At 55.8% G+C, this 26,540-nt stretch overlaps 1 protein-coding gene across 4 annotated transcripts in view; it reads right to left on the reverse strand.

Annotated features, from left to right (window-relative positions):
* Positions 1–25,549, reverse strand: part of CRHR2 (corticotropin releasing hormone receptor 2) — a 45,151-nt gene extending 19,602 nt beyond the window's left edge. For all 4 annotated transcript variants that reach the window (XM_035020846.1, XM_035020844.1, XM_035020845.1 and 1 more), the window contains exons 1-3: positions 25,434–25,549; positions 15,836–15,929; positions 9,062–9,187 (exon numbers count right to left, since the gene is read on the reverse strand). In XM_035020846.1, coding sequence (XP_034876737.1) covers positions 9,062–9,187; positions 15,836–15,929; positions 25,434–25,520 — 307 coding nt within the window. In that variant the 5' untranslated portion in view covers positions 25,521–25,549. The remainder of the gene's footprint in view (positions 1–9,061; positions 9,188–15,835; positions 15,930–25,433) is intronic.
* Positions 25,550–26,540: the final 991 nt, after the last annotated feature.

Below are 26,540 nucleotides of genomic sequence, written 5' to 3' on the forward strand. Positions count from 1 at the left end.
TCCAGCCCTGCATTCCGCCCAGGAAAGAAGATCACACTGATTTGTGCTACTCTTCGAGGCCCAGCTTCAGCCCAGCTCCTCCAGGTGCTTCCATGGCTGCTCCAGCCCCCTGAGGGTTCCACTGCTCACTGCTCCTAGCCCACCTTGGGACAGGACTGTTCTTGTCTGCCACCTCGGGCGTCCAGGCTCTGCCAAGCTGCACAGCAAATGCCAAACAGTCACACCTGCAGGAGGCACCTGGGTCTCCCACACAGGCCACAGGGAGGCTGAGCACCGCTGTCAGAGCTGCTGCCACCGAGAGTACAATCCCACACAGTGTAGGGGCTGTAGTCCAAAACCGCAAACCTGCAGTCAGGCATGGTCTCGCTTCCAGGCAAGAAAGCCTCCCCTGTTCCCAGGAAAGCAACCTGGAAACGGAGTCAGTAGGCATCTTCCTGGGACTGTAAGAGGGGGAGGCAGCTTCTCCCTCATTTGGTCTAGAGAGACCCAAAGAGGGACAATGACATGTTGGGGGTCACCCAGCCACCGTGTTCTGGAAGATGCAGGAACTTGCGCCCCATCTGCAGTTGTCTTAGCCACTTCGTGTCCAGATCCCCAGGGCAGAAAATGCCTGAGGGGCCAGACGCCCCACCCTCAGCCCCCTTACTGACTTTCCGTGGGAGGGGGCTACTCCAGATACAGCCATGACCTTCCTGTCTGGCTTGAGGCCTTCTGGGAAATATTTGCCCTTCACCTTGGTCACCTTTCTTATCTTTTGTGGGAAAAATCCCCACTGCCTGGACGAGGCAATGATGCTGCGGAGCATGACAAGTTGCTTTTTGCCTCCAGTTAAGACACCATTTGGGGAAGATGCACCACCATCGTGGTGCCGACAGCATAGCTCCCCTGAGCTTCCCAAACAAGGCGCTTCTCCCGGAGTCAACACCCCTGCATTGCTTGGATGCTGCGCAGCTGATGAGGGCTGGCCTGCTCGGGGGCCCAGCTGGAACATTTCCTGTCTTGATCTGATCACAGCCCATTGGTGGTGGGGGTGGCAGCTGGGGATGCTCCTCCAAGCTCTGAACCAGCCTGACCTAGAAGGAATGTTGGGTTGAGAGACTGGAAGTCTGCCATCATCAACACAAACATCAGGTTGGGAAGGGCCTCCCCAGGGCCAGCTGCTTATGACATCTGGGATGAGAGGCAGGGAACTTCTATTCCATTTCTTCAGTGTTGTGCGGACACTGCTCTCAGGGCCCCAACAGTCCAGCTGGACCTCCAAAAACCCTCAGCTCCTTATTTCCAAAGGACCTTTCACTCATGATGCCTTTCCATCCTTGAGTAGGCATGGCAGGGGTAAATGTCTATACTTAGGGTAGACAGTGGGGAAACTGAGTCAGGGGGCACAGAGCCATTTAACGGAGCCCACACTGGGCCCATGAAACAGGGAAGAGGTGTGATTGGAATCCAGCTCATTGTGTGAGATCACTGGCCTCCCCAGGGTTGGTGCAAGTGGGAGGAGGCGCCTACCACCCAGCTCCAGCCTCTATTGTGTGGGGCTGCCTCCTTCCAGTCATCCCTAGCAACGCTCAATGGGCTTGTCACCATGACGCCAGCCTGTGACCTGCACAGGGAAACAGGGAGGAGAAGGCGAACGGGGGACCCCTGAGGCAGAGACTGCTGTGGAGCAGAGGAACCTCAGGGTTTGGGGACCATGAGAACTTGTCAAGCTTACCCCCAACTAATACAGAGAAACTGAGGCCCAAAAAGGAGAAAGACCTGCCCAAAGGTGACATAAGCAGTCCATGGCCCAGTCAGAATTGGAACCGACTTTCGACCACAGTTCCTGTGAAGTAACGTGAGGTGAAGACATCTGGGACTGGCAGAATCCTGTGTCCTCTCTTTACCTACAATGGCATTGCTCCAGAAGGCCAAAGCCCTGCCTCTCTCCGGAGGCCTTTGGGGGTCCGACCCTCTGAGTGTAGACAGACTGCTCCCTCCCACTACACCATCCAGGGGCCACAGACTTGCGATGGCTCTCAGAGACGACAGAGGCCACACACCACCCAGAACAAGGACAACCATCTTGGCATGAATAGGATCCTCAAGGACATGATGCCAAAGATACAAATGCTCCTTATTCTGGGCCTTATTTTTTACTCCCCCTGCTGACAACGCTCCAGCTCTTCACGGGAACCCCAAGCAGCAGCATCTCCCCAGTTGTGACAGGGCCTCACAAGGACAGCATATTTTCTGTCCCCTCCACACAGATGAGGACACTGGGACGTGGATGAGGGGGACCTCGCCGTCACTCAGTGAAGCAGGGCACAGCCAGGACTTAGATCTGCCCTCCTGAATGTGGGCCCGGGTTCCTCCTGCTCTCCCTCACCCCAACCTCCACCCCTGCAAGTGTGTAACAGGAGCTCCCCCCCAGGCTCTGGAGCCCCTGGTTTTGGGTGGGTAGACTGCACTTGGGGCCCTCGGAGATGGTCCCTGAGAGTCACTGCGGGTGGGGCTTTGCTGTGGGGTTCCAGACTCTGCAGTGGTTGCTCGGGACTGGGGAGGGGGGTGGGCAGGAAAGGGTGCTCCATCTATGACTTTACTGAGTAAGGGGGAGGAGAGGGGAAGGGCAAGGTTTAAGTTCTCAGCCAGCCTGCATTTAGATTTCAAAGGTACATCCTGAAAATCCAGCAGTGTCCCACCAGAATATTCTGTTCCTGCACCATGGGGCTACGGATAAACAGCTGGGAGCACTACCACCAGGAGAGTTGAGGCCCATGGCCTGGACTGGCATTCAAAGCCTCCATGACCCTGTTCCCTGTACCCATGTCTCCTCTCCATCTGTTCCCACTCTCCCTTCCAGCTGGCACATCACTGGCCCAATTTTTCAAGGCCCTATCCAACAACATTTCCTTTGTGAAGTCTTCCCAGCTTACTTTCCCCTCCTTTTGGAATCGACCTCCTCCCATGTGCTCCTACAATCTTGACTGTGCTATTTCACTTAAGAGCAATTATCAGAAAGTTCTTTTCAAGAGTCTCTCTCTCTCTCTCTCAGGGCACCTGGGTGGCTCAGACGGTTAAGCACCTGACTCTTGTTTTCGGCTCAGGTCATGATCTCAGGGTTGTGAGATCGAGCCAGAGTGGAGCCTGCTTGGGATTCTCTCCCTCTGCCTTCCGCCCATTAGTGCAATCTCTCTCTAAATAAATAAAGTCTTAAAAAAAAAAAAAAGTCTCTCTCTCTCTTTTCCTCTAGAACAGGAGCCCCTGGAAGGCTCAGGTCTTTCTCATGTTTGAAGAGCTTGTTTCTAGTAAGAGGAGGGCAATATTCTCGCGAACCCGGTAAGAGGTAAGCCTGGGCAGGAAAAGGACGAGTAAGCAGCTGGAGGTTTCCTGGGAAGAGAGGGAGGGAGATCAGGAGTGGTGGCACCTTTGGTCCTCTCTGAGATGAAGGGCCCTCAGGCAGGGGACAGCTGAGACTCCACCGTCACACTCCTCGGCCGCCTAGGCCTAGGCATGCAAGGAGGAAAAGTGCTAGGGCAAGGGCCGAGAGCTCTCAGAGCCAGCAGAGGCCATTCAGTGCCCTGGCTCTCTGTGGGACCCTGGGCAAGCGTCTTCCTTTCTGGGCATTTTCTACCCCTAAGCAGCAGGGGAGGGGACGGCTGCGCTGGAACAGAAGACCTTGCAGCTGGGAAACTCTGGAGCGTCTGGATGGCCAGAGGGGCGCCCACTCTGCTCTATCTCTCTTCCCTCCTCCTCCTCTTTGCCAGCGATGGCCAGGTATGTCCCACTTTCCCTCTCTCCCAGCATGAAAACCATTCTCACTTCTATTCCATTTCTTCAGTGGGGTTAACTTCCCCACCCTTGGGCCTCACGGGTCAGGCTGTGAACAGGGCTCACTTGGGACTGAGAATGTAGACCTGAGTTTCTAGAGTCACAGCTTCTACTTCCTCAACCCAGAGGGGAGGCTCTATTTGGAACCCTCCCTGAGGCTCATACCCTCATACGACACAAATGTGATGTCTCCACTGCTCCAAGACCTTCAAGAACCACTCCCACCTCCTCCAGGAAGCTTTCCAGGAATGCTCCGGTGCCCATCAAGCCCCTCTTTCCAATCCCTGACTGTTGGTTTGTGCGAGTCTGGTCTTGAAGTAGCCTGGGGTTCTCTGAGGGCAGGGCTCAGCCCTTCTTGTCACTGTTTCCCCTCAAGGCTGAAGAGATTTCTACACAAGCAGCCTGACTCAATGGGAAGATGCCTCTGGCTGGAGACCACTCAGTTTATGTGTTTCCAACACAAGCCGTGCTTTGTCTCTAGAGTGGGGTTCTGGGAAGTAGGGACACCCAGACCTCCCCCTGGGGTTAGGTCAGGTGGGGTGTCTTTTTTTTTCCCCCTTGTCCTGGCAGATGCCTCAGTATACATGGGCCCAGAAGTTACCAACAGGACATGGTGGGAGCCTGAGAGCACGAGACTGAGGCTGAGCTGCTCTGGGTTTAACAATTCTGCAGGGGGAAAATAAGCCTTGTGCAGGAGGGAGCAGGTCCCCCTTTGCAGCCACGAGGGCCCCAGGAACAGGCAAAAGGAGGTGCTGGAGCAGGGAGGATAAAATGAGGGGTGGGAGGAGGAGAGACAGAGGACTGAAGGAGAAGAGGGGGAGGGGAAGGGAGAAGTGGAGGGAGGAAGAGAGCTGGAGAGGGAGGATGAAGGGAGGGAAGGAGGGAGAGAGGAAGCAGCGGAGATAAAAAACAAGAGAGAAAACGGGAAGACAGAGACATACACAAAGAAAGAAACAGAGAGAAAATACATCCAAAGACAAAGTCGGAGCCACACATGGAGAGAGACAGAGACAGGGAGACGCACAGACATGCACACATGGACATGGGCTCAGAGTCCTCACAGGATAATGAGAGGTGGCAGGAAATGGAGTATATTGCCTACTTTGGCCTAGTCCATTTCCTTTCTCCTTGCAGACAGAGAGACTGAGGCCCAAGAAGGGGATCAGACTTGCTCCAGCTGATACTGTGTATAGACATTACGATAGAATTTGAACCTGCATCCCGTATGAGCTCGGAGAAACCTGGGGGGAGGGAGAGGCCACCTCCTGCCCCAGAACTGAAATGTCAAGTCCTCATCTTCCAGGCCCCGCTGTAGCCAGAGCTGGAGTGGGTGACCTAGAGCCCCTCACATTCTCCCGCCCCATGTGATGCACCTGTCCCCAGGGATTAGTGAGCTGGGGGTCCACAAAATGGTGACAGGGAGAAAGGCTCCCGGCAGCCACTGCAGGGAGCTTCAGCACCCTGGGAGGTTGGTGGCAGCAGGACTGTGGCCCAGCTGGTGGCCAGGTCTCACTCAGGGAGAGAGAAGTTCCCTCCCTGGGCCCCCTCTGCCCTGAGCTCTTGGCTGGGGGCCCCAAATCTGGTTCTCCAGTCCACTTGGTGGTTCCACAAGCTCCTTGATACCCTTTCAACTAATCCCTTCTCTGTTTAAGCCAGCACAGTCACTTTCTGAGAGGCAGCAGAGCCCGAGTTGGAATCCTTACTCTGTTACAAGCTGTGTGACTTTCAGAAAGTCAATTAACTTCTCTGTGCCTCCATTTCCCCATGTGTAATATGAGGATATTCCTATGTCTCCATTAAAGTGTCAGCATAAAGATTAATGAGTTAGCACAGGTCTAACAACAACCCAGGCACATGGAACCTGGGCCACAGAAGTGTGGGTGGTGGGGAAAACCTGGGGGGAACTTGGACACACAGATACTTAACTTGCTTCTGCAGGGACTAGCCTGTGTGGCTATGGACAAGCCCCATCCTTTCCCGTGGCCGTGCTGCATCTGGACAGAGTCTCTGGGTGAGAATTATCAAGGCTCTGAACGGGGCCTCCCCATCTGGCCACCTGTAGCAGTCTGCTAACCACACATCCGAATGCCTTGTCTCTAGCAGGAGGCGCTCTCCTGTGCTTTCTATTTCCAGACGACTATGTCCTGGATGGACATTTGTACTCAGATGTCCCTCCAGCTCCTTAGGGACAACATTACCTCCACCTTTGCTCAGCATTTTCCTCGTGTCATCCCTGACTCCTCCTGTGTCCCCGTCCCACCCCAGTCCTATACATTCCAGCTGCCCCAGGTCTCCTGCATTCGTCCCTGCCTCGGCTCCCGCAGCCCCATTTGACTGGGCCAGCTGCAGTGCCTCCTGACCCCTCCTCTTGTCTCCAGAGGCTGCGTGCCCCAAAGCTGAGCTCCCTCCTGCGCGGACGGCAAAACCCTCTGCAATGCCCTGCGTCATCTGACCAACATCCACCCATCTGCTCTGGTCTCTTTCTCCTCCTGCCTGTGCTCTGGACAACACTCACCAGTCCCGAGGCGCAAAGCATGGGTTCATCTCCTCCTGTATACCTGTTCCACTTTCACCTGCTAAAATCGCCCCTGTCCCCAGAAGTCCAGCTCTGGGGGCTAAGCCCTCCCCGATCCTCCAGGGTGGAGGCATGAGTCCTTCTTCTGTCCCTCTAAACTCTCCCCAAGAACCGTCTCTTTTGGAGGCAGTGTTGCCCCATGCTTAAGAGTGACGGCTGCGGATTCCTCTGCCTGCACTGGTGCTTAGGAGTGGACTATAACTTTGAAAAGTCACTTCACGTCTCTGAGCCTCAGTTTTCCTGTCTGCGATATGGGCATAAAAGCAGTACATATCTCAGGGGGCATTCAGGAGGTGGAGATGAGTGGGATCACATGTGCGAAGCTCTCTCTGTGGTAGCTGGAGCCCGAAAATGATCCGCACTTGGTAGCTTTGTGGCAGATTCTCTGTGCTCAGCTGAGTGGAAGAAAGTTCACGGGGACTAATGACTAAGCTACTACCTCACCCCGGGAATGCCGGCCCTCTCAAGAATGAGGCTTCAGTGGGGGGTGGGCTGCAGCATTGCAAAACTGGGCAAGAAGAGGAGCCAGACCCTTCTTCCTCTTCCCCAAGGCTTCTCATCGGAGCTGTTTTCCTCCCTGCATCCTTTGTAAAAGCAGGATCCCACTGAAAAGGCAAACGGGGCAAGAGGACGCAGCGGCAAGGAGGCAGGCCCGGGGATGAATCAATGACCGCATTTCCATTGCCATGAGCCTCTCTGCTCTTCCCACCTCGGCTGGCCGCACTGGCTAATGGCCATGCTCCCAGCACCCGGTGCTCCTCCTCCCCAGCTGCTCCTGTGTGGCCAGCTCTTTGGGACAAACGAAGAAAATTGCTCATCAGGTACCGGGAGCTAACTGACACATTTGCCAACCTCCGTGGCGCCCTGACCTTTTCTCACCCTCTCACTTGATGTGACAAGAGTGGTCTGGTATGCGCTCCAGCACCTCCTTAGGGAAGTGTCCCCTGCCTCGCCTGTCCCCCTTCCCCCATCCTGCAGCCCCCTTGCTCTCCTCCATCAGGGTATTTGTTACTCTGTATTCCTTTTGTCTGTTGCAGTTGTCAGCGAGGGCCTCAACGACAGTGCAGTGGCTGGAACATAGTAGCTGCTTAATAAACTGACTGAAGAAATACTGTGCTCAGCTCGGAAGAAGAGACCGAGGCCCTGCCCTTGGGGAGCTCCAGGCTGGTGGGGAGAACAGGAGACAGCCCAGGCTGAGGGAGGAACCAGAGCAGAGCTCCCTCAGCTCCACGGCTACTGGGTTGAGATGCCTCATCACCTCACTTGTCCCTTTGTCCCCGGGCACAGTCTGAACAAAAGACCCTAGGATCCTGTGATCCAGCGCACGGGACCCTAAAAAGTACAGTTTTATAATCTCAGGACTGGGAAAGAGCATGAAAGTCATTCCTTCTGCTTGTACACCTCCTGGATCAGGGACCTCGCTTCTACCCAGAGAGGTTTGTTTTAATCATGGATGGGAAGCATGTCCTCAGATGATGCAGATATCTTCCTCAGCGGCTCTCCTACCTCTACGTAGCACCTGCTTCCATTAGGAGCACCTCTGCTGCTGGACTCCTCAGAGCACGGCTCCTCCCTGGGCCCACCAGAGCCCTTCGCTGGTGCAGACAAGGGCGTGCTGCTTAGCATCAGATGCAGGCACAGCTGTCTTGTTCTCTAACCATCTCTCTCAGCGGAGGCCCTCAGTCCCTGAGAGTTTGGACAGGTGTGTGTGTGCGTGTGCGAGGTGATGGGGACTTGTGCTGCTCTTCAGACACGGACATGCAGAGAGAGGCTGCTAGATGTTTCCAGAATGAGGGGCTTCAGATAAGGAAGCCCTCAAGGTCTCAGGAGGACCTCTCTTCGCTGGTGGGGTGTGGCTGGAGATGTGAGTGGCTGGTCAAGGTGGGCCAGTGATTTCTGCATCCATAGTCTTAGGAGACCCTCCCACGTGGCACCCATCGGACTTTCCACAGGGCATAGAGTCTCCCCCCTCCCAACAGCCCCTGCTGAATTACCCCACCGGCAGCTTCTGCTGCCGCCTTCCCCAGAATGTCAAGCCAGCCAGTGATTTGCCAGGAGGAAGGAGGGCACAGGCTGTTCTCCCTGGGAGATGGGGGGTGGTCCTGATTCAGACACCACGCACTACTTGGGCAGTAGGAGTAACGCTGCCCAGGAGCCCTGACTCACAGCGCAGAGGGCCAGTCTGGGGCATCCAGGTAGGGATGAGGTGCCACCCACACCCTCTGGCCCAGAAGTGCCTATTCTCTGCAGGCCCCCACTCAACACGAGTGCTCACCCCATCTTTCCTGCCTCCTGCCCTCCTTCCGCTCTGGTAGAAAGAGTCTGATCCCTGCACTCACGCCGGAGTTTGGGAACAGAGCATACGCGGACCCTTCCGCCCCCCCCCACCCCCCCGCCCCGCCTCGTGCTGGTAGCATTGGCTAAACAATTCAGGCACCCAGAGTATACAACGTGTGAGAGAGATTTGTCCTCAAAAGGGAGCAAGTATTTCCTTCTTCCTCTTCTGGGCTCTGGGCAAATCACCGCCTTACTGAGCTCTGAGGCTACAGCAGGGTAGGGGACGCCGCCGGCCCTCAGCAGGTCTCCGACGCCGGGTCCGGAGCCGTGCCCGCTCCCTAAACCGCTCTTCCGGGCGTCGGGCGCAGAGCCCGCGGCGGAGGATCGGGGGGCACTCACGGGTCGTGTTGTACTTGACGCCGTTGAAGTACTCAGGACACGGCCTCTCCACCAGGGCTCCGGCCGCGCTCCGGGGCCAGCACGTCCCGATCTGGTCCAAGGTCGTGTTGCAGTAGGAGTAGGGACCTGGGAGACGGGAGACAGAAAGAGGAGCTCAGCTGGGTTGCCGGGGGGCGCGCGGCGCTCGGAGCGCGGGGCCTGGGGCGCACTCAGCACGCCGGGGAAGGAACCCGCGCCGCCCGCTCCGCTCGCCTCCGCCTACCCTCGGGGTCCCGGGGCAGCCCCCAGCCGTCCAAGAGCAGCTCTTCGGCCAGCGCCAGGCTGCAGTTGGCCTCCAGCAGGCTGTAGAGCAGCGCCGCGTCCATACCGCCCGGGAGCCGCGCGCCGCGCGCCGCGAGGAAGTGTGAGTGCGCGCCCGGCGTGGCTGCGAGGGACTGGGTGCCAGAGCGAGCCGTCCGGAGAGCGCGGGCGCCCGGCCCCTGCCCGCCCAGCCCCGACCTGCGGGGCAGCCTCGCCGCGCCGCGCCCGACCGCCCGGGGCTGCCAAGTCGGGACCCTGGCCGAGAGGAGCTGCGGAGCGCGGAGAGCCGCGGGCCCACCCGCGCGGTCGCGGCCAATGGCGGCGCCAGGGGGCGGGGCCGGTGGCTCCAGTCGGCCGCGCCCAGCCTCCAGAGCCCCCCCAACCCCGGGCCCCCCTGGTCCTCGGGGCCCGGCCCCCCGGCCCCGCCCGGAGTCCGCCTTCCCAGGCCGGGGCACGGTGCGGACGAGGGCGGCTGGGGGAACTAGGAGATGCGCCTAGGGCGCCGGAATGCTTCGTCCCAGGATCCGCAGGCCCCGGGGCTGCAAGGGGCGGCAAAGCGCGCCCACCCGCGCGCGGAGGAACCCACTGCAGCCTCCCTAACCGAGAGCCACAATTGGGCGGCCTGAGTGTCCTCTCCCTGAGGCCGGACACTGGAGACGGGAGGCAGGGGGAGCGGAGAGTCCACGTGCAGATCTGTGCTCTAGAAAAGCCCCTGTGGCCTGTGGGAAGGAAATGGATTGGAGGGGCTTTGCGGGCAGCAGGGAGGCCACGGAAAAGTCTAGTGAGATCCAGTGGCCTGAATGGATGAACCTTTGGACCAGGCCGTGGGGCTGGGATAGAGAGGTATTTCGGAAGACAGCCTGCCCTGGGGAGGAGGGAATGGAGAGAGGAGTGGGTGAGTGGGTTCCCACAGGAGCCAGGAGGCCGGGATAACACCAGTCTCCCCGCTGGGTGACTGGGGAGGGGATAGTGTTGTCATTTAATGGGAGGGGAAGTCCAGGGGAGAAACTGGCTGAAATTATCAGGAGGACTTCAAATACCCTGGTCTTACTGCCCCTGAGCTCCATAGAGAACAAAGTGAGAAGTGAGAATGTGTCTCTGTTCCTCTTGGCTTGGCCAGGGTCACCTGAAACTAGTTTCCATACCAGTGAGTGTGTGTGTGTGTGTGTGTGTGTGTGTATAGGACCTAAAGACCTTTATATGGAATTTGCCCAGGTCCGCTAGGACTGCCGGCTCCATAATTTGTGCAGGCCCCACTGTCCAAGTGCCCAGGGTGGGCCAGCTGCTGAGTGGGAGGGTCTGGGCTCAAGAGACAGGACCTGGGCATGGTACCCCTCAACTCAGGCTGGGTTGTGGTCTTGCCTCTGTGTCTACTCTCCCTGCATGTTACCCCAATTCTTGCCTTCTCTTTTGGGGCTATTTCTCCAAGAGTGAAATGTTCTCTGAGGCCCCTCCCAGCCCTGAGAGTCTCTGGCTCTGAGTTTTGAGACACAAAGCCTGAGGAAGATGTACATGTGTGTGTGTGAGTGTGTGTTGAGTGTTTCTATCTTTAGAGGGCAGGGGGAGCTGAGACCCAGTCCCCGCTGGGCTGGAGGTCCCAGAGGAACTAGTCTTGTCCTCCCCGCTGCTGGCCTCCACTGGGAAGAAAGCTGCCAGAGAAGGCCGGCAGCACCCTGAACTAGCACTGTGCCCTAAGCAAAGAGAGGGGAAGAGGGGGGCAGGGCTGCCTTTGTGTGCTCTAGTTCCACCAGCCTCCATATTAATGCTTCCGTCACTGCCAAGGCAAAGCCCGAGAGCCCGAGAGCCTTGAGACCAGGGATGAGCACTGGCATCTCTCCAGGGCTCGCTGACTGGCGGGTACCAGGTGCAGGTCTGCCAGCCAGGTCTGTCTTCTACCTCTTGAATGGACTGTTAGAGCCCTTGGCTCAGACCTGGGCAGCTGCAGAGGCAATGACCCTTAGGCGTTCGTAATAACCTGTGCCAGGAGCGGGGAAGGATAGGTTGAGTCCCAACCCCAGCTTCTGACCTGAGTCCCCAACCCAACCCTAGGCTGAGTCCCGTCCCTAGTCCCAGGCTGAGTCCTAGCCCACAGGGTCCCCCATAGGCTAGAATGTGGCTGGCAGGGGCAGCCCATGTCTTCACCCGGGAATAGTCTCATTCATGTGCAAAGGAGGGCCCTCCACACACCGATCACATCACAGTCCAGGGGAAAAGAGAGAAATCAAACTAAGTTATTAAGGTGCTAATCACCAGAGCCATTGTGCAGGGGTGGTGACCAGAGGCCAATGACTTGTCGCCTCCCATACAGCTTTCTGCAGAGTACGATGGCCTGGGAAGCTTCGATGGCTCTTAACTGGGAGAGCACATGTCCTAAAGATCCCTCTGGGAAGTGACTATCTCAGTGGCAGAACCAAAGGCTGTTCCGCATCTTGATTGGACAGACAGGGCCCGCACACAGACCCACAGACCCAAGGTGCCCTGGTTTCCAGGACGCAGGGCCATTTCTTCATGGATCCTATTATTATGAGCATAATTGTCTGTTATTCTAGATGTGGCAGAGAGGAAACTGAAGGCAGCAGCTTTGGAACAAGTTGATTTTACAGCTCGCTTGAGTGTTCGTCAATAGGTAAATGAGGAAGAAATTGTGGTGCTGGGATGTGTCAGGAGCAGCACGGGGTGAGGTGGGTGTCCCCAGCCCACCTGTGATGTCAGCTGCAGTGACATTGGACAGTGGTGGGCGAACTTGGACACACATCATGGTCCTTCAGTGCGCAGCCAGATAGGCATGCGAGCAGACTGGAAACACATACACACACACACACACACACACACAGTGTCTCGCTGTCATGTGTCTTCACAGCATCACACACATTCTCTCATTCATCAAATGTCAGCTGGAAAATAGGATTTAAGGGGATAGGGTCTGTCTCTGCCTCTCTGCGGGGTTGTGCTCGGTCAGACTGAATACACAAGGAGCAGGCAGATATGGGTCAAGGTTGTGGGGTTGAATGGGAGTTATCAGGGGGCTGCTGAGGGTGTGGAGTCTTGGGAGAAGCCAGGTGCCCCACTCTTGCCTGGTGGCCCTGGAGACGGTGCCGCCAGGCCAAACACTCCTCCCCCACACATCCCACTCCACCTTGGCACAGGGGGGATGGCCAAGGGGAGATGATATCTTCATGTCCAACCATGGGACCAGGCAGGGCCCTCAGCAACCCTCCAATCCCGCATTCTCATTGACATATGGATGAAAGGAATTTCCCGCTCCAACCCCCAGACCATCCTCATCTCTGCAGTAGTCAGACTGGGCTCCCTGTCTCTTCCACTAGACAGATGAAGTGATTTTTCTACAATTAAAATTATGTCATTCTTCCTCTAAGAGTGGCTCCCCATTGCCCTCAGGATGGAGCTCAGCCCTTAAGCACTGCAAAGAACACTCTTCAGATTGTCTATCCTTCATGCTCTCCCTCCTGCTGAACTTCAGATGCTCTTTAGAATAACTTGTCTTTCCCTGGAGCCATTCTATACCTCTGCAGCTTTGCATGTACTGTTCCCTCTGCTAGGAATGCCCTTACCGCTCTACACTCCAGGTAGCCTAGCCGACTCCCACTTGCCCTTCAAACATTCAGCTTGGCTTTCCCCTCCTTTGTCTTGTCTGGGTTGGGTGGCCCTCCTCGGTGCCTCCATCTCTTGGGGCTGGTCTATGTCACACGAAGGCTGTTGGTTTTTCTACTGTCTCCTCTACCAGCCCATGGCTCCCTGAGGGCAGGGCTGGTCATGTTCACTGACTGATTCCCAGCACCCATCAGAATGCTGAAGGCCTTGGCAGCAGCTCTGTCTTCCTGGCCAAGCCTCTCTTCCCATTTGACCAGCCCTGCGGGGTGTGTGTGTGTGTGTGTGTGTGTGTGTGTGTGTGAGAGAGAGAGAGAGAGAGAGAGAGAAAGAGAGAGAGAGAGAGCATGCACATGTTGGATTGGGGAGTTATTTTATTTCAAGGGATCCCTGAATTCATTTGGACCCTTATATTGCTTATGGACTGAATAAATAACATGCCTTACAATCTATGCCCTATGGGGCCTCTGTGACAAACAAAACAGAAATAATCCATTTAAAGCCTGCCTGAAGTCTCTTGTGATTATGTGTGGCTTTCCTTTATTTGGACCTCAGAGGCATACAGTTTAAGTGGTCATAGCCCTTGATTTATGACCACTTGTCATCATTAGCCCACATATGGTCTAAATTTATTTTATTTTAGTCTTTCCTTTATGGAAGTTCGGACGAAGTAGTAAATATAAGGAATCTATCACTGAATCCAAAACTAGATCATCGCCAATCACTTACATATTTATCTAAATACTCCTTCCCCAGAGGGAACATTCTCTTAAATATTTATCATTCCCTTGCTCTTAGTTTTTCAGTTTTATGATATGTATGTCTAAACAATAGATTGATTGGTTTTGCTTGTTTCTGAACTTACGTTAGCTATTAGGCATTTTCTCAATCAGTGGACACTTACAATGAGGTCAGTTTCATGTGGGGACCTGAGAAATTATTCCTCAGGTCCAAGGGCATTCTAACTGCCTATGCGTCCCCGCTTCCACACATGGCGCATAAAGGATGATGTGTCCTCACGACTGCTGCTGGGTAGCATCATCAATGATATGGTGGATGCATATTTATTGACATGGGGAAGTGTTCACCTTGAGTTATAAGAGGAAAAAACAGGTTACAAAATTGTGGACACAGGATCATCCCAGTTTTGTGAAAAAACAAAAAAGAAATAACATGAGGCTCTATAGATTGATAAACTCCTGGGGGATATAAACATTATAAACATTCCCAGGTTGTGGAATAATGAACAATCACTGTCTTCTTCAATATTTAAAAGTATTTTTTCCAAATTTTATCAATGTAATGTATCCCATTTGCAAACAGATGAATGATATTATAAGTTAAGCGGGGAGGCCTTGTATTTGGGGAAGTTGAATCCCTCTCCACTAAACTCAGAGGAGGGGACGGTGGGGTACCATCCCCCAGGGGTCATGGGGAAGGCGAGGGTCTGTGCCATGCACTGCAGGGCAGGGCAGGGAGCAGGCAGTTGGTCTGCTGATGAACCAGTGTTGCCTCTGAGAGCAGAGAACTCTGGTGGGGAGAAGGTTGGGCTCTCCTGAAATGGGGGGCTTCCATTTCCTGGCTGATGGGTGCTTGACCTGGCCCAAGCTGGGTGTCTCCATGATCTCTCATTCAAACTCCACAGTAAGCCTCTGAGGCCAACTTAGACCTGTTTCTAACAGAGGAGGAGACTGAGGCTCAGCTCGTCTTCTGAGCTGAATTGTGTCCCCCTAAGTCCATATGTCTTAACCCTCAATACCTCAGATTGTGACCTTATTTGGAGATTAATAGGTAATGAAATTAAAATGAGGTCATCAGTGCCAGCCCTCATCTGATGTGACCGGGGTCCTTGTGAGAAAGGAGCCTAGGACACAGACGTGCACAGAGGGAAGACATGGGGCAGAAGGCGGCCATCTCCAAGCCAAGGAGAGAGGCCTCAGAGGAAACCAACTCTGCCGACACCTTGATCTTGTATTCGTAGCCTCCAGGACTGAGAAGATACATTTCTGTTGTGAGAGCCACCAGTCTGTGGTACTTCATGGCAGCCCCCAGCTAATGAACGCAGATGGCTTAAGTGACTCCTCAGGGCCACACTGCTTCTAGGTGGAGGAGGTAAGGTCGAGGCTTGAGTCTGTCTGACCCCCGCACCTGAGCTCCCGACTACTCCACTGTCAGGAAGGCAGGCAACAAGGCTTTCCCCTCCGATACCTGATGCAGGCTGCATTGGGTGCTGGATCCCACTGCTGGAAGCACCCTGACCCCCTTGTGGCCTTGGCAGCAGCTCCAGATCCCCGGGCACTCCCCAACCCTCGTCCTTCCCTGCCGCTCCTGTGGGTGCAGACCCGACAATGCCAGGACACTGGGCGGAGCCTGGGGACAGCTCTCCGGGGCCCACGTGAGCCCACGGCTGTTCTGTGGCGGACCCGGCCTCTGAGTCTGCTGCTCGAAGACTCCGAGGGGTCAGAATTCAGGGGCCCGGCTGCTGCCTCGCAGGTCCTTACTGGGAGGTGACACCTGTAGTCACGGCAACCGGAGAATGCAGTTTACACCTTCTGCCGGCTTATGAGCAGAGGGGCGTCCCCTCCTTGGGCTCTAGAATGCCAGCCCAGCCAGCTGCCTTTAGATGCAGGGAGCCGGGAGCTGGGACCCAAGGCCTTCTTCACTGGTGAAGGGCCTGAGCCCCCAATGGGGGAGGGGCCGGCCCCAGGACAGAGAATAGAGCAGGACCGGAAGCCGGTCACCACTCACCACCCCACAGAGCTGGGGCTGGTCCAGGAGAGCTGCCTCCTCCCTCCTGGCCCCCAGGAGCACTGCCCCCCAATCTCCCGGGGTCCGCCCCTGGGCGGTGGCTGTGGACGTGCATACCTGAGACGTTGGCCAGGGTCGTGAGTGCATGGCAGTACGGCTCCAGCAGTGCCCCTGGGGACTGGTCCATGGTGTCCCAGCTTGGCCGGGCAGCCTAGAGGACAGGAGGGATGGGGGCGCTGAGGTCAGGCCCTGGCTAGCCACTGCCAGCGCCTGTGTGTTCCCCCCACCCTGTTCTGTCCCTCATCCCTGACCTCTCTTACCTCTGTGGTATAGAAAGGGAAACCGAGGAGGCAAATGCCTGGCCACATGGCAGGATGGCAGCCTGGCCAGGCGCGGAATGCTGACAAGCCTTAGAAATGGTCCAGTGCACCTTGACCTCCAAGACAGGAACCTGTGTTGTCCAGCCCCTGGTCCCCAAAGCTCTCCTCCTCAGGATGGGTGTCTACGAGCTGTTCGTTTACCTAACAAATACTTGTAGAATGCCTACTGTGTGTCTGGCCCTGTTGGGAGACCCACTGGGTGTCCTTGGGATTGTCCCAGGCCAGGTAGGGATCCCCTACACTCAGAAGGCACAGAAGGGAGGGGAGGAGAGCAGACAATGTAACTCTGTTTCCCTGTTACACAGGTAAACAGGCGGTTACAACCAAGGGTATCTCCTCATGGGGGAGACACCTAACCTGGACTTGGGAAGTCTGTTCCCCAAGAACAGGGAAGGCTTCCTGAAGAAGTGGCACTTTGGGGGCAAGCAGAAGAATGAGTAGGGGAAAAGGAGGGGATCATTGTACCGACGTGGGCACTCACCAGGGAATAGACATGTTAAATGCAACCATGGCAATTCCATCTAAAAGATAAAGACCATCCAGGATCCCATCTCCTGGAAAAAAACCATGAGAAAGGGTGCTGGACATAGAGGAATCAAGCAAATGTGGTTATCTTTGCCCCTGAGGGACCATCTTCTGGTGGGAAAGTTGGATGGGTGACCAAGTTGTTACAGCATCTACAATTTGCTGAGGAGGAATGGGGTAGCATCTTAGAGGAGGTCATGCTGATGTGGGCTTTGAAGATGGAGTAGGAGTTTGCTGAGCTGATAAGGATGGTGCCAGGAAGAGCATCCTAGGTAGAAAGCACAGCATGTACAAAGGCAGAGAAGCTGGGGAATGCATGATGTAAGACTGAACGAGAGAGCTCTGCACTCTAGAATTCTAACTCTTATCTCCTATTCTTCCCAAGGCCACCATTTTTCCTACTCTGTGGCCAGTATGTGTGTGTGTGTGAATGCATTTATGTGCTTGTGTGTGTGTGTGTGTATGCAAAATATTTTTTGTGCCTCTCTCTACCCTGACATTCCTGATTCCAGGATTCTAGAAGGCACTGCCCACCAGTGGGCAGCCCCAATCCCTCCCCTTGCTAGTCACATGTTCCCTCCCTGGTGGCTGGGTCAGTGTTTGCCCCAGGATGTCCCCGGGGCAAGAGCCTCAAGCCCTCAAACACCACGTTGCCCACATCTGGCTCAGTCCCTTTCCTGTGCTGGGGCTGGAGGCTGGAGGCTGCACATTTCGCCTCAGCGTGCTGGCCTGGAGCTCCTAATAAACGACCCCACCTGAGCAGATGGGCGAACACTGCCTGCCGCGCTCCTCAGAGAGCTTAGGGTGGCAGGCAGACCAGTCGCTGCCCCTGAGACCAGCCGACTCTCCCACGAGGCTGGCTACGGAAGGAGGTGCTGGGGAGCAGGGGCGCGTGCATGTGCGCGTGCGCGCGCGTGTGTGTCAGGTGTATGTGGGGTGTTATGTCTGTGTGGCCTGTGTGGTTGTGTGAGCAGTATAGGTTTAGTGTGTGTGTGTGTGTGTGTGTAAGGGGCTCCCATGAGCCGGGAGCTCTGGCTTCTTGGCCTGCAGGACAGACAGAAACTAGGGGCTATGGTCTTGCTGTTCACATATCCTGGGGGCTACTGGGAGCTCCTCAGCATCAGCTTCTTGGGCATCAGGAAGGCCGTGCTGCCCAGTGAGGCCCTGCCAGGGGTGAGGTGGGCTAGGAAGGGGAGGGGATACTCTTTGTCCCGGGATTTCCAAGAATTCTGAGCTCTCACCCTCAGCTAGGTCTGAGGAGAGCGTGGGCCCCAGGCCTGACCCAGCATACACTTCCCAACCCCCTTCTTGTCCCTTCTTGTTTAAGAAGCAGCTACTAATGCCCTCCCCGGGGGCACAGAATTTCCAGTGAGCCAGCATCATCTGGAGGTCATGGCAGAAGCAATGCTCAACCCAGACGCGCAGGTGTTGATGGTGGACCCTCGGGTTGGTCAGACTTTGCATCTTAGATGCAAGCTCCTTCTCTCAAAGCCCCCAACTACCATGTTGTGGCCCCATCCCTCAAGGAGTCTCATGTTCATCTTTGGGCGGGCATTCTGAACACACAGAGGGGGGCGGTCAGGGCCTCCTCCACCAGGACTCAGGCAGTGCATGGCTGTCCCTGCGTCAGACGCTATGGGCTGAGGCTGTGGCCGAGTCTCCTTGCTGGGCAGAGCACCGGGGCGCGGGACGCTGTGCTCAGTATTGATGTGTGCCTTTCAGACCTGGGCAGCTTGGGTGAGCAGATCACAGGAGGTTTTGGAATAATTCCCAGATCCGGGCTCCATCTTCTGTAACTTCTCCACGGGTCCAATAACGTAGCACAGCTAAAGATGTTCATTCTCTTCAAGGGGCTGATGGGATGGATTTGACTCAGTTCAAACCCACAACAGACCCTGGAGGTGCCTATTCTGGGCAGAGCTGCGGCTGCTGGGGGTGCTGGGTGGGCAGGGAGGAGGAAGAAGAGGCCGCCGCTCTCAGGAAACCCACAGCGGGCCAAGGAAGGCAGAGACATGGCCATGAAGAGTCACACCTCAAGGCCTGGGCCGCGAGCTCCCAGAGCCAGTAGACTACAAACCTCCCCACGTCCAGGGCTCTGGGCATGCTGCTTGTTAGTTCTGTGGCTTGGCCGAGTGACTTATCTTCTCTGAGCCTGGCTCCCCTCATGTTTAAAATGGACATAACACAAACCCCAAAGGGTTCTGGAGTACATTTAACAAGTTACGGTAGGTCAGGAGCCTGGCATGTGTCAAATGGTGGCCTTGTCAAGGCCGTTAGGAGGGGTCCAATTAGAGAAGTCAGAGATAGGGGGTAGGGCTTCAAACCCCATTGTGGGGAGTCCCAAGGCCCAACTCAAATCCTCCTCCTCCAGAAAAGCTTCCTTGAACCCCATGTCCCCCTTTCCCCAAATCCCTAGCCAGCATGGATCCCCCTTAGCCCTCAGCACCCCTCCCAGCACTGAGCCCCTGAAGATGCAGCCTGAAGCTCCCTCATTGGGCACACCGTTCAGCAGTGCCCAGTGCATGCTGGGTGAGGACCCTGAGGGCTCCATGGAGGGCTGGGCGCTGGAGCTCAGTCCAAAGGGATGGAAGCTGCATCCAAGGTAAGGGGAAGGATAAGAAGAGCAGAAAGAGATCCCTGGGGCAGGAGCTGAGCAAAGACTCCAGGGCAAGAAAGCATAGGGCCTGCTCCGGAGGCAGCCAGCCTCTGGTTTGAGGATGCCATTAACAGGGTGGAGGGAAGCAGATGGGAAGGAGAGGCTTCTTTAGTGGGCAATCAGCACTTACAATGTGCTAGACACAGCTCTAAGTGCTTTACCACAGCTCATTCAAGCCTCACAACAGCCTCTGAGGTAGCTGCGAATAACCCCATTTTCTAGAAGAGGCAACTGAGGCCCAGAGAGGCAAAGTCACCTCCCAAGGCTGCACAGCACGTAAGGGACTGAGGCGGGACTAGACAGACAGTCTGGCAGGTTGTGGCTCGGTCAGATGCACAGAAGAGTCGGTCCTGGGTGAGGAAGTGAAGGCTGTGGTCCAGAGATCCTGAGAGTCCCCAGCAGTCTCCAACAGGCTGGCTGTGGGGCTCAGGAGGCCACTCAAGTAAGAAGCTGTTCTCCCCAGTGCAGTGGGGCCCGCGGGCAGAGAGCCGGGTCACAGGAGGAGTGTAGGCAGACCAGCCAGCTGGGCAGGGCCTCAGCACGTGGAGAAGTTTGGGCTCTATAACTTATTCCGAGGCCCCCCAGCCCCCCCATTATTCTCTCTTCTGCAGGGGACACCTTAGGCTTCTGCACCCAGCTCTTGGATGTCTAGGGGCAGAGAGCCACCCGCCGCCCCTCACCTCTACCCAGTGAGACTACAGGCAGTCCACATCTGTCTGGTTCACGTCTGTGTCCCCAGTTCCCAGCCCAGAGCCTGGCGCATAGCAGGTGCTCAATAAGTGTTTGCTGGCTGACTGGATGGATGGACAGATGAGACCACGGTCCCCTCAGCCAGGTGGACTGCGCCCCTACCCCCAATTCCGGGAGCTCAGGTTCTGGGCTCTTCCTGCTTGTCAGATTCCTTCTCTCTCAGTTTTCACCCTGAGGCCAGCCCAGTTCCTGGTTCCAGCCTCTGTGTGCCCAGAGTTGGAAGGCTTCACGTTAGAAAGGGCAGGGGAGAGCCCCTGGCAGGAGGAGGCAGCAGGCCAGGGCCAAGATGCCAGCTACTCTTCCAGCCTGGGCCCTGTCCAGGCAGAGCCTGTGCCCCAGGGATCAGGCCAGGCCTCAAAGGTGCCACCCCTTTGGAGCCAGGCTGTCGGAGCCTAGTGCTCCCTCCTGGTCTGGCTACAAAGCTGCATCTAAATTTAGCCCCTGGCCTAAGCCAGGGTGATTTACAGGACCACAGGTCCTGTGGCCAGGCTGCCAGTCACCAGAGGGGAATGGGGTGAGCTCCCGTCCTGCCTCCTCCCTCTCGGCCCAAGGTCAGAGAGGACTCATCTGGGAGGGAGAGAATTCCTCCCCACTGTTTTCTTTCATTCACTGGTTTCATTGAGCCCGAGCTAGGGCGAGAGGAGGAAGAAACTCAGGCCCTGTGTGTGTGTGTGTGTGTGTGTGTGGTGGGGTGGGGGGTGGAAGGGTGAGGGCAAGAGGAGGGGAGGGGGATGCTGGAGAGGGGGAGGAGGCCAGAGAGGGAAAGGGGGAGACAGGGGAAGGGGGACAAGGGCAGGAGGAAGAGCAGAGGGGGAAGGGAGGAGAAGGGGGAAAGAGGAGGTGTGTGTGTGTGTGGGGGAGGTACGACAAGGAGGTGAGGAAGAGGCAGACTCTGAGCCCTGAGCAGACACACAGGAGGCAGTGCTGGAGCTGAGGCTGACTGAGGCAGAGGGTAAGGGGCTGGAGGTCATATGAAGGAAGTAGGGAATTATTTTCTGGAGTATCTGGGCAGGCTTCCTGGAAGGGGAGACTAATACTCGATTCTAACTTAACAGGTGCTGGACTTCAAGTGAGGACCCCAAGGGCCCCAGCAGCTTCCTGTGGGCCCTCCCATCCCTGAGGGCTCCAGTCAGGTGTCTCTTCCTAAGATGCCCACTCTCCCATCCAGTTCTAACCACCAACAGCTCACCTGGAGAAACTTCCAGGCCTCTCCTTATCATGTGCTCTTTCTCATCTCTGACAGCCTGTGGCTCTCCCTTCTCCATGCCTCTCCCCTTACCTATGCCAAGCCCTGGGCTCTCACACAGATGTCTGAGGATGGAGGAAGCACTGGAGGGGGGAGGCCCAACAAAGGGGGAGTGGGCTGCCCTGCAGGAGGCCCTAGAACAGGTCCCTAGGTCTCAAATTATTTCCTTAATTATCAACTCATCTAATGTCTAGTTGAACTAAAAGTCACTCCATTCTGATTTGTTTTGGCATCTGAGTATCTTGATTAAATTTTTGTGAAGGGAAGAAAATCTGGAGTCACGCTGCTTGGTTTGAATCCTGACCCTGCCACGACTAGACCTTGGGCACGTGACCTTGGGCACATGACCTTGCCTCAGCTTCCTGATCTGTAAAATGAGGGTAATGATGGTTTTATCCTCTAGGGGTGTCTTGAAGCTTAAAATAGGTAAGGCATATCAGTGCTTAGAACAGTGCTGAGCATGCAGTAAGCACTGTGTAGATGCAAAAGGGAATAAACAAAATAAGCTTATTGAATAATCTACCCTTCCCTCTGGTGGGCTTGAAATGACATCTTAAAAAATAAGAATTTTGAATAAAGTCACTTTAGACAAACTGGCTGAGGACTCCTAATAATGGCTAAAATCAGATAAAGTAGAAAATGACAGCTGAGAAGGTACAGAATGGTCCTGTAATTCATAAAGTGCTGCAAATTTAAGACTTACCAGGAACACAAAATTAAGTAAGCAGTACTCTCAGACAAATTGGTATTTTAAAAAGTACATAAACATCAACAAAGTGGCAAAAAACAGAGAATGAATTGGATGATTGTCTTTGTCACCTACCCAGAAAGTAGCTGAATTTGGGGGAAAAGTTATTAGATGAATTAGCTTCTGGCAAATGAACCCGGAGCTCCCTGCCCATGCGCTGTAGACCCTGGGCGTGTGGGGAAAGGGTGGGGCCCTGGCCTTGGTCTTGGGGAGGGCTGTGCAGCTTAAGGGGGCCAGGCTCCTGGGGCCCCAGACTTCTCTTGTTGCTCAGCCTTCTTGGGACAGGTGGCCCCACCAGAAGGCGGGACCTGGAGCAAGAGGCCACAGAAGGGCTGTTCTGAGACCTTGGGGGTGGGGCAAGAGTATTTTGCATCCAAGGTCCAAGAGGCTGGACCCAGCCAAGAGGGGCTGGTAGACTACTGGGGTCTTCACAGAGGGGAAGGTGAGTAGTTCAAAAGGTTCGAATGGAGAGTTTTGGAATCCAGTGGCCATATTACTTAGCCTCACTCCACCTCCATTTCCGCCTGCAAAGAACTATCTCACCTTCCGCCCTTAGCCCAGAGCCTGGTGTACAAGAGAGGCTTCATGATTATATGCAGCCTCAAGAAAGCCGATTCCCAAAGGCCTCAGAGGGCGACCGGGAGCACCAAGGTCAAAGCTCCTCTGCGGGCCTGGTCAGGGTGTCCTCCCCATTAAACCACCAGCTGGAACTTCCATAATGGCAGATCAGGGCAGGTCTCTCCCCCACTCAGGAAGCTCCCAGAGCTCCCAGTGCTTTCGGGACGGAAATCTGATCCCACCAGGGCCCACAGACCCCCAAAGCCTGGCACCATCTCTTCTCAAGGTTGGGGCTTGTCCGGGCCTTCTCCCACTGCTGGCTCTCCCCGCGGCTCTCCTCTGGGGTCCGCCCCGTCCCTACCCCAGCTGTCCTGTCCACCGCCCAGCAGATTTTATCATAACCCGCACACACTTCTCTTAGTTCCAAAGACCAGCATTTGTAAATGCACACTCGATTCTTCACCATTATTTTCTTCCTGCCTATAGTTCCTTCTAGGCCATCAACTCCGTAGGGCAGGCACAATGGGCCGGGGTTCTCCCCCTCAGGTCCCCACCGCGCAACGTCCTCCTTAAATGCCAGTTCAGTGAACGAGAGAGCTGGAGGCCGGGTCCCTCCTGTGGCGCCTTCCCTCCCACCGCCGGCTCCAGGTTCCATGTTCTCTTCTCACAGCGAGCGGAAATCTTGGAATAGTTGGACGAGGACCCAGAAATAAATGCCATTACCACAAGGAAGCCTGCACTTTGGGTCCAGAGAGCGCACGGTTCAGTTCCTCTCCTGGGGGTTACATGTGACCAGTCTTCAGTCTCAGGCTGGGGTCTACCAGGGAACTAGGGGTAGGGTCTGGTTGACTCTAAGGGGATGCAGACTGTTGCCTCTCCAGTTCCCAGTTCTGACACCCCCAGAACCCAGGGGACCCGCCCACAGATCCCTACCCCCACCCCTCAACTTGGCCTGACTCTGGGGCAGTGGCCTCTCTGGCTCACCAGCCTCTGCAGTCGGCATCATGGCCCCCAGAGGGCAGGGTCAAGGAGCAAGCCTGCGCCTCACAGCTGGCTCCCTTGGAAGGCATGTATCTCGAGAATGAGGGGCAGGGGGCAAAAAGAGCTCAAAGTCCAGGGCATCTGGGGTGGGGGTAGGAGGATGCAGGTGGAAGTGAACCCACTCCACAACCTCTACTCATCCCAAGTACAGCCTTCAATGTCATTAAAAGGACCTCGCAAGGGGCGCCTGGGTGGCTCAGTCGTTGGTCATCTGCCTTCCGCTCAGGTCATGATCTCAGGGTCCTGGGATCGAGCCCCGCTTCGGGCTCCCTGCTTGGCGGGAAGCATGCTTCTCCCTCTCCCACTCCCCCTGCTTGTGTTCCCTCTCTCGCTGTGTCTCTGTCAAATAAATAAAATCTTAAAAAAAAAAAAAAAAAAAGAACCTGGCAAGTATCAGGATCGGTTGCCCACAGGGGGTACTGACCACCTCTCTCTTCCCCTGACCAGACCCCCTGGGAGGGCAGGGCCCCTGGGGGCCTCGTGCTTTGCCTATAGTGCCTGGCACAAAACCATTGCTGAATTCCCTGAGTGCTTACTCTGTGCCAGGCACGGTACTGAGAGCTTTACTTACATTATTTCAGCTATTCCTCATGATAACTCTATCCAGGAAGCACTGATATCACCTTCATTTTACCCAGGAGGAAACCGAGGCTCAGAAAATCTGAGTAACCCGTCTGAGGTCACCCACTAAGCAGCAAAGCAGGGATTTGGCAAAGCCACTTTGCCACCGTCAGTGGCTGCTCGCTCTCTATCTGTTGCATGAGTGTTAAACAAATGAGTCGTCTGTGTATATGAGAATATCGAGGCCCAGGAAAAGGTCCCAGAGGCTGGTGTGTGGTAGATTCGGGACAACACTGGGTTTCCTGACTTCTAGCCTGGTTCTTCTCCCCTGAATCGTGTGGCCTCTGGGCCCCTCCTGCCTCTCTGAACGCTTTTAATGTTGTGGTCCTTCAGGAGAAGTGTGACCTAGAACAGATGTCCCTCCTTCTCTGAGCTTCGTGCCCCCGTCTGTAAAATGGGGGGAGGGTTAGAGATGGGTTGGTTCCTCCTGCATCTGTTTCTGGGAACCATTTCCTCCTAGCCTCACCCCTAATTCGTCAGCTCCTTCTGTATAGGCCCCATCCATCCTCCACCCCAGCATTCACCTGCACACCCTGACTCGGGCCACAGGGCAGGGGTTGGGGTGTGCCCACTGTTTTCAGAAACCCTGGGCTAGGCTGATCCTCCCAGTGCCTCCTCTGTCCCATTGCTCAATTGGACCTGGGTTTAAGGCACTGAGAGGAAGGTAGAGACAGGGTGGCAGGAGACGGTGGGCGTGTTTCTCCTGTTCCCTTGTGGGGAGGGCTAGAACTGGGGTGGGGTGAGGGAGGGTGTGATGGGGAGATGGAGTGGGACCCAGAGGGGGGGGAGATGGAGTGGGACCCAGAGGGGAGGCGACAAAACGGCCAGGGGATAGGGAATTTCTGGACCAGAGGAGGGCATGCCCTAGACACTAGAGATTCACCCTCAACGCTCTGCTCAGCCCTAAAGGGCCTCCATGTCCCATCCTCGCTGGCGTCAGCTTCCTCTCCTCTCCACCTGCCTCTCTCATCAAGGCAGGAGATCCATCTCCATCCCTCATCCCATACGGGGATCCCCAACCTCAACCAGGCCACCAAGTCCTGAGACCTCCCTCACCCAGCTCCTAACTGGGCTGAGTGAAACCGGGTCCAGTAACGGAGCACTGAGACCCGCCTCCCACCCCGGAGCTCCCAGGGCCCGGGCGCCCCCCCCCCCGCCCCCCCAGGCCGACCCCCACGCCCCGCACTTACTTTGAGCAGCGGCGGGAGGAGGTAAAGCAGGCAGAGGAGCGGGTGTGGGGCGTGGAGGAGGTGCGGGGGCCCTGCGGGACCCCCCATGCCAGCGGCGGCTAGGGAAGGGAGCGCACCTCCCCTGCGCGAAGGTCCCGCCCCGCCTGCCCCTCCCCCAGCCGGAGCCCCGTTGGCCCCCTCCCTCCCCACCGACGCGCCGAGGCCAAGGTTAGGCGCGGGCCCAGGGGGCACTCTCCCCCCTCCCCGCCCCCGGGCCAGGGCGGCGTGACACCGCCCCACAGCCCGCCCCTCGGGGTTATTTATAGCGGGTGCTGGGCAGCGGCTCTGCCCTGCCGCCCGGGGCCAACCTCTGTGTCCAGCCTGCTGACAAAGGGTTAATGCCTTTTATCAGCCCGCCCCTTTTGCCAGGGCAGTAGCTCTCCAACTTGGAGAGAGAGGGATTGAGAAAGGGAGGAGGGGGCGGGGCTGGGATGGTAGCCACAGCACCTAGTGACTTAGGTGGGTCTCCTGTGGGGGCCTGAGGGCATCTTCTGATTATCTGGGGAACTTGACCAGGCTCCAGAGCCTATTGGGATCATTGAAATTTGAATGTGGAGTCTGGGTTAAATAATAGTATTGTATCAATGTTCAACTTCCTGAATTTGATAACTACACTGTGGGTAAAAGAATATTCTTGCTTTGAGAAAGTACACATTTAGGGATAAAGGGGCACCGGGTTTTCTAACTTACTTTCAATTTGTTCAGAAATACACACACGCACCAGAACAATCAAGCAAAATGTAAATTATTGGTAAATGTGGGCAATGGGTCTATGGTATACTTCTGATCATTCTTCCACCTTTTCTGTAAATGTGAAAATAAATGCTACATTAAAAAAAGAAAACCAAACACCAATGACAACAAATGCATGGATGCCTGTCCCCCCGCCAAGCACCCCCAGGGATTCTGATTATAGGTTGGGGAGGTGGGGGGACACCTCAGGTATTGATATGATTCAGTAGGTTGCTCAAGGATCCTAATGTCAGGCAGGGCTGAGCAGTATTGGCCTGCGGTGGGGACAGGTCCAGCCTGGAGCAGGGTCTGGGCTCAGGAGGTGAGGCCTGCTGT

Source organism: Mirounga leonina, unplaced genomic scaffold (assembly GCF_011800145.1).
Source record: "Mirounga leonina isolate KUSES-001 unplaced genomic scaffold, KU_Mleo_1.0 Mir_174, whole genome shotgun sequence".
In the NCBI taxonomy this organism is placed as follows: domain Eukaryota; kingdom Metazoa; phylum Chordata; class Mammalia; order Carnivora; family Phocidae; genus Mirounga; species Mirounga leonina.